Source organism: Ascaphus truei, chromosome 1, assembly GCF_040206685.1.
Source record: "Ascaphus truei isolate aAscTru1 chromosome 1, aAscTru1.hap1, whole genome shotgun sequence".
NCBI classification, from domain to species: Eukaryota; Metazoa; Chordata; class Amphibia; order Anura; family Ascaphidae; genus Ascaphus; species Ascaphus truei.
Genome location: NC_134483.1, coordinates 605 through 7,500, shown reverse-complemented (window position 1 = coordinate 7,500; position 6,896 = coordinate 605). Strand labels below are relative to the sequence as shown.

The window sequence follows — 6,896 nt, the reverse complement described above, 5'->3', positions numbered from 1 at the left end:
CTGCGCATGTTGCAGGGTGTGTGTCGCTGCGCATGTTGCGGGGTGTGTGTGTCACTGCGCATGTTGTGTGTGGTGTGTCGGCGCGCATGTTGCGGGGTGTGTTACGGCGCGTGTTGCGGGGGGGTGTCGGCGTCCATGTTGCGTGGTGTGTGTCGGCGCGTATGTTGCGGGGTGTGTTACGGCGCATGTTGCGGGGGGGTGTCGGCGTCCATGTTGCCGGGTGTGTCGGTGCACATGTTGCGGGGGAGTGTGTGTGTCCATTCTGTCCCTCTGCCTTTGTCGGTCCTCTCCTCTTCGCACCCTCGGTGACGGTCCTCTCTTTCCCTCCCCCTTGGTAGCGGTCCTCTCATTCCCGCCCCCTCAGTAGTGATCCTCTCCCTCGGTGACGGTCCTCTCTGTCCCGCCCCCTCAGTAGTGGTCCTCTCCCTCGGTGACGTTCCTCTCTGTCCTGCCCCCTCAGTAGTGGTCCTCTCCCTCGGTGACGGTCCTCTCAGTCCCTCCCCCTCAGTAGTGATCCTCTCCCTCGGTGACGGTCCTCTCTGTCCCGCCCCTTCAGTAGTGATCCTCTCCCTCGGTGACGGTCCTCTCTGTCCCGCCCCCTCAGTAGTGGTCCTCTCCCTCGGTGACGTTCCTCTCTGTCCCGCCCCCTCAGTAGTGGTCCTCTCTTTCCCTCCCCCTTGGTAGCGGTCCTCTCTGTCCCGCCCCCTCAGTAGTGGTCCTCTCCCTCGGTGACGGTCCTCTCTGTCCCGCCCCCTCAGTAGTGGTCCTCTCCCTCGGTGACGGTCCTCTCTGTCCCGCCCCCTCAGTAGTGGTCCTCTCCCTCGGTGACAGTCCTCTCTGTCCCGCCCCCTCAGTAGTGGTCCTCTCCCTCGGTGACGGTCCTTTCTGTCCCGCCCCCTCAGTAGTGGTCCTCTCCCTCGGTGACGGTCCTCTCTGTCCCGCCCCCTCAGTAGTGGTCCTCTCCCTCGGTGACGTTCCTCTCTGTCCTGCCCCCTCAGTAGTGGTCCTCTCCCTCGGTGACGTTCCTCTCTGTCCCGCCCCCTCAGTAGTGGTCCTCTCCCTCGGTGACGGTCCTCTCTGTCCCGCCCCCTCAGTAGTGGTCCTCTCCCTCGGTGACGGTCCTCTCTGTCCCGCCCCCTCAGTAGTGGTCCTCTCCCTCGGTGACGGTTCTCTCTGTCCCGCCCCCTCAGTAGTGGTCCTCTCCCTTGGTAGTGGTCCTCTCTTTCCCTCCCACTTGGTGGCGGTCCTCTCTGGGCGCGCCCCCCCCCCTCTTTGGTGGTCCTCTCTTGCCCTCTCACTTGGTGGCGGTCCTCTCTGTTCCTCCCCCTCGCTGGCTGTCCTCTCTTTTCCTCCCCCTTGGTGGCCGTACTCTCTAGTCCTCCCCCTTGGTGGAGGACCTCTCTGCCCCTCCCCCCTTAGTGATGGTCCTCTCTGGCCCTTCCCCTCGGTGATGGTCCTCTCTGGCCCTCCCCTCGGTGATGGTCCTCTCTGCACATCCCCACTTAGTGATGGTCCTCTCTGGCACTCCCCTCGGTGATGGTCCTCTCTGGCACACCCCTCGGTGATGGTCCTCTCTGGCACACCCCTCGGTGATGGTCCTCTCTGGCACTCCCCTCGGTGATGGTCCTCTCTGGCACTCCCCTCGGCTATGGTCCTCTCTGGCCCTCCCCTCGGTGGCGCTCCTCTCTGGCACTCCCCTCGGTGATGGTCCTCTCTGCACATCCCCCCTTAGTGATGGTCCTCTCTGGCACTCCCCTCGGTGATGGTCCTCTCTGGCACACCCCTCGGTGATGATCCTCTCTAGCACACCCCTCGGTGATGGTCCTCTCTGGCACTCCCCTCGGTGATGGTCCTCTCTGGCACTCCCCTCGGCTATGGTCCTCTGCCTCGGCCCTCCCTCGGTGGCGCTCCTCTCTGGCACTCCCCTCGGTGATGGTCATCTCTGGCACTCCCCTCGGCTATGGTCCTCTCTGGCACTCCCCTCGGTGGCGCTCCTCTCTGGCCCTCCCCTCGGTGATGGTCCTCTCTGCACCTCCCCCCTTAGTGATGGTCTTCTCTGGCACTCCCCTCGGTGATGGTCCTCTCTGGCACTCCCCTCGGTGATGGTCCTCTCTGGCCCTCCCCTCGGTGGCGCTCCTCTCTGGCATTCCCCTCGGTGATGGTCCTCTCTGCACCTCCCCCCTTAGTGATGGTCCTCTCTGGCCCTCCCCTCGGTGGCGCTCCTCTCTGGCCCTCCCCTCGGTGATGATCCTCTCTGCACCTCCCCCCTTAGTGATGGTCCTCTCTGGCACTCCCCTCGGTAATGGTCCTCTCTGGCACTCCCCTCGGTGATGGTCCTCTCTGGCCCTCCCCTCGGTGGCGCTCCTCTCTGGCATTCCCCTCGGTGGAGGCACTCCCCTCGGTGGCGCTCCTCTCTGGCCCTCCCCTCGGTGGCGCTCCTCTCTGGCATTCCCCTCGGTGGAGCTCCTCTCTGGCACTCCCCTCGGTGGCGCTCCTCTCTGGCCCTCACCTAGGTGGCAGTCCTCTCTGACTCTTCCCTCGGTGATGGTCCTCTCTGGCCCTCTCCTCGGTGGCGCTCCTCTCTGGCCCTCCCCTCGGTGATGATCCTCTCTGCACCTCCCCCCTTAGTGATGGTCCTCTCTGGCACTCCCCTCGGTGATGGTCCTCTCTGGCACTCCCCTCGGTGATGGTCCTCTCTGGCCCTCCCCTCGGTGGCGCTCCTCTCTGGCATTCCCCTCGGTGGAGCTCCTCTCTGGCACTCCCCTCGGTGGCGCTCCTCTCTGGCCCTCACCTAGGTGGCAGTCCTCTCTGACTCTTCCTCGGTGATGGTCCTCTCTGGCCCTCTCCTCGGTGATGGTCCTCTCTGGCCCTCTCCTCTGTGATGGTCCTCTCTGGCCCTCTCCTCTGTGATGGTCCTCTCTGGCCCTCCCCTAGGTGGCGGTCCTCTCTGGCCCTCCCCCTCGGTGACGGTCCTCTCCTGTTTGCCCTATGATTGTCCCTTTGTCCCTACAGATCTTGCAGAAGCCGAGTCCTGAGCTGAAGCAGCAGCTGGCCAGTTACTCGAAGCAGGTGGCCGGCTCAGTGACCGAGCTAATCCAGGCGGCCGAGGCAATGAAGGGTATGAGCTTGACCACCAACCCGAACTACTGCCTGCCCCCCTAAACCACCCACCTGCGCCTGCCCCCCAACAACCACCCACCTGCACCTGCCCCCCTAAACCACCCACCTGCACCTGCCCCCGTACAACCACCCACCTGCGCCTGCCCCCCTAAACCACCCACCTGCGCCTGCCCCCCAACAACCACCCACCTGCACCTGCCCCTGTACAACCACCCACCTGCCCCCTAAACCACCCACCTGCCCACTCCCCTGTACTCCTCACCTCACACTGCTTACCTCCGCTCTACTCTTAACCGCTTCCCATGCCTGGGTCAGTGCTCTCTCTGGCCCGCCCCCCCTTTCCACTCTCCCTGCCCCCTTTCCACTCTCCCTTCCCCCCCTTTCCACTCTCCCTTCCCCCCCCCTTTCCACTCTCCCTTCCCCCCCTTTCCACATTCCCTGCACCCCTTTCCACTCTCCCTGCCCCCCTTTTCTTTCCTCTCCCCCCTTTCCTTTTTTCATCTCCCCCTCTCCTCTTTATATTTCCCCTCCTCTTTGTCTCTGCCCCCCCCCCCCCCCAGTATCCTCTTTCTGTCTCTGCTTCCCCCTTCCTCCCAGCCCCCCACTTGCCAGTCCCCCATCCCTTTTCTCCTGGCTCTACCCCATACTGTACCATATACTGCTCCTTCCTCCTTTCCACCCCCCCACTTACATCCCCCCCTCTTCTCTTCCCCCCCCTCTTCTCTTCCCCCCCACCTCTTCTCTATCCCATCTTCTCTTTCTCTCCCTCTTCTCTTTCTTCTCTCCCTCTTCTCTTTCTTCTCCCCCTCTTCTCTTTCTTCTCTCCCTCTTCTCTTTTTCCTCCCCCTCTTCTCTTTCTTCTCCAACTCTTCTCTTTCTTCTCCTCCTCTTCTCTTTTCCTCCCCCTCTTCTCTTTTTCCTCCCCCTCTTCTCTTTCTTCTCTCCCTTTTCTCTTTTCCTCCCCCTCTTCTCTTTCTTCTCTCCCTTTTCTCTTTTCCTCCCCTCTCCTCTTTCTTCTCCCCTTCTTCTCTTTCTTCTCTTTCTTCTCTCCCTCTTCACTTTCTTCTCTCCCTTTTCTCCTCCCCCTCTCTCTTTCTTCTCTCCCTCTTCTCTTTTCCTCCCCCTCTTCTCTTTCTTCTCTCCCTTTTCTCTTTTTCCTCCCCCTCTTCTCTTTCTTCTCCCCCTCTCTCTTCTCCTCTTTCTCCCCCCTCTTCTCTTTCTTCTCTCCCTCTTCTCTTTCTTCTCTCTCTCCTCCCCCTCTTCTCTTTCTTCTCTCCCTCTTCTCTTTTTCCTCCCCCTCTTCTCTTTCTTCTCTCCCTTTTCTCTTTTTCCTCCCCCTCTTCTCTTTCTTCTCCCCCTCTTCTCTTTTTCTCTCCCTCTTCTCTTTCTTCTCCCCCTCTTCTCTTTCTTCTCTTTCTTCTCTCCCTCTTCTCTTTCTTCTCTCCCTTTTCTCTTTCTCCTCCCCCTCTTCTCTTTCTTCTCTCCCTCTTCTCTTTCTCCTCCCCCTCTTCTCTTTCTCCTCCCCCTCTTCTCTTTCTTATCTTTCTTCTCCTCCTCTTCTCTTTCTCCTCCCCCTCTTCTCTTTCTTCTCTCCCTCTTCTCTTTCTTCTCCCCCTCTTCTCTTTCTCTCCCCCTCTTCTCTTTCTCCTCCCCCTTCTCTTTCTTCTCTCCCTTTTCTCTTTCTCCTCCCCCTCTTCTCTTTCTTCTCACCCTCTTCTCGTTCTTCTCTCCCTCTTCTCTTTCTTCTCTCCCTCTTCTCTTTCTTCTCTCTTTCTCCTCCCCCTCTTCTCTTTCTTCCCCCCCTCTTCTCTTTCTCCTCCCCCCCCTTCTCTTTCTTCTCTCCCTTTTCTCTTTCTCCTCCCCCTCTTCTCTTTCTTCTCTCCATTTTCTCTTTCTCCTCCCCCTCTTCTCTTTCTTCTCTCTCCTCTTCTCTTTCTCTCTTCCCCTTCTCTTTCTCCCCCTCTTCTTCTTTTCCCCACCTTCTTTCTCCCTCCCTCTTCTCTTTCTCCCTCTTCTCTTTCTTCTCTCCCTCTTCTCTTTCTTCTCCCCCTCTTCACTTTCTCCCTCCCCTTTTCTCTTTCTTCTCTCCCTCTTCTCTTTCTTCTCTCCCTCTTCTCTTTTTCCTCCCCCTCTTCTCTTTCTTCTCTCCCTCTTCTCTTTCTTCTCCCCCTCTTCTCTTTCTTTTCTCCCGCTTCTCTTTCTTCTCTCCCTCTTCTCTTTCTCCCCTCTTCTCTTTCTTCTCTTTCTTCTCTCCCCTCTTCTCTTTCTCCCCTCTTCTCTTTCTTCCCCATCTTCTCTTTCTCTCCCTCTTCTCTTTCTTCCCCATCTTCTCTTTCTTCTCCCCCTCGTCTCTTTCTTCCCCCTCGTCTCTTTCTTTCCCCGCCCTCATCTTTCTTTCCCCCCCTCGTCTTTCTTTCCCCCCCTCGTCTTTCTTTCCCCCCCCCTCGTCTTTCTTTCCCCCCCTCGTCTTTCTTTCCCCCCCTCGTCTTTCTTTCCCCCTCTTTCTTTCTTCCCCCCCTTGTCTCTTTCTTCCCCCATCTCGCCTCTTTCCCCCCCTCGTCTTTCTTCCCCCCCTCGTCTTTCTTCCCCCCCTCGTCTCTTTCTTCCCCCCCCTCATCTCTTTCTTCCCCCCCCTCGTCTCTTTCTCCCCCCCCCTCGTCTCTTCCCCCCCGTCTTTCTCCCCCCCCAGTCTCTTCCCCCCCCGTCTCTTCCCCCCCCTCGTCTCTTCCCCCCCCCCTCGTCTCTTCCCCCCCCTCGTCTCTTTCTCCCCCCCTCGTCTCTTTCTCCCCCCCTCGTCTCTTTCTCCCCCCCTCGTCTCTTTCTCCCCCCCTCGTCTCTTTCTCCCCCCCTCGTCTCTTTCTCCCCCCCTCGTCTTTTTCTCCCCCCCTCGTCTCTTTCTCCCCCCTCGTCTCTTTCTCCCCCCCTCGTCTCTTTCTCCCCCCCTCGTCTCTTTCTCCCCCCCTCGTCTCTTTCTCCCCCCCTCGTCTCTTTCTCCCCCCCTCGTCTCTTTCTCTCCCCCTCTTCTTTCCAGGGCACCCATCTTCCCTCCCTCTCCTTGCCTTCGTCTCTCTCTTGGGCCCCTCCCTCTGCGACTTCCCATGACCCTCTCTGACGTCACCTCCCGGTCTCCAGGCACAGAATGGGTTGACCCCGAGGACCCCACGGTCATTGCCGAGAACGAGTTGCTGGGAGCAGCGGCCGCCATCGAGGCAGCGGCCAAGAAGCTGGAGCAGCTGAAACCTCGCGCCAAGCCCAAGGTGAGAAACCAATCCCTGCCAATCCCTGCCAATCCCTGCCAGGCTGTGCCAATCCCTGCCAGGCTGTGCCAAGCCCTGCCAGGCTGTGCCAATCCCTGCCAGGCTGTGCCAAGCCCAAGGTGAGAAACCAGGCTGTGCCAATCCCTGCCAGGCTGTGCCAATCCCTGCCAGGCTGTGCCAATCCCTGCCAGGCTGTGCCAAGCCCAAGGTGAGAAACCAATCTGTGCCAATCCCTGCTAGGCTGTGCCAAGCCCAAGGTGAGAAACCAATCTGTGCCAATCCCTGCCAATCCCTGCCAGGCTGTGCCAATCCCTGCTAGGCTGTGCCAAGCCCAAGGTGAGAAACCAATCTGTGCCAATCCCTGCTAGGCTGTGCCAAGCCCAAGGTGAGAAACCAATCTGTGCCAATCCCTGCCAATCCCTGCCAGGCTGTGCCAATCCCTGCTAGGCTGTGCCAAGCCCAAGGTGAGAAACCAATCTGTGCCAATCCCTGCCAATCCCTGCAAGGCTGTGCCAATCC

At 59.6% G+C, this 6,896-nt stretch overlaps 1 protein-coding gene across 1 annotated transcript in view; it reads left to right on the top strand.

The window, feature by feature from the left end:
* LOC142468757 (talin-1-like) overlaps positions 1 to 6,496 on the top strand; it is a gene marked incomplete at both ends in the record, with an annotated part of 229,739 nt that extends 223,243 nt beyond the window's left edge. The window contains 2 exons of the mRNA XM_075575267.1: positions 3,013 to 3,118; positions 6,253 to 6,496. Of these exons, the coding sequence (XP_075431382.1) occupies positions 3,013 to 3,118; positions 6,253 to 6,496 (350 nt within the window). The remainder of the gene's footprint in view (positions 1 to 3,012; positions 3,119 to 6,252) is intronic.
* Between the last annotated feature and the right edge of the window lie 400 nt (positions 6,497 to 6,896).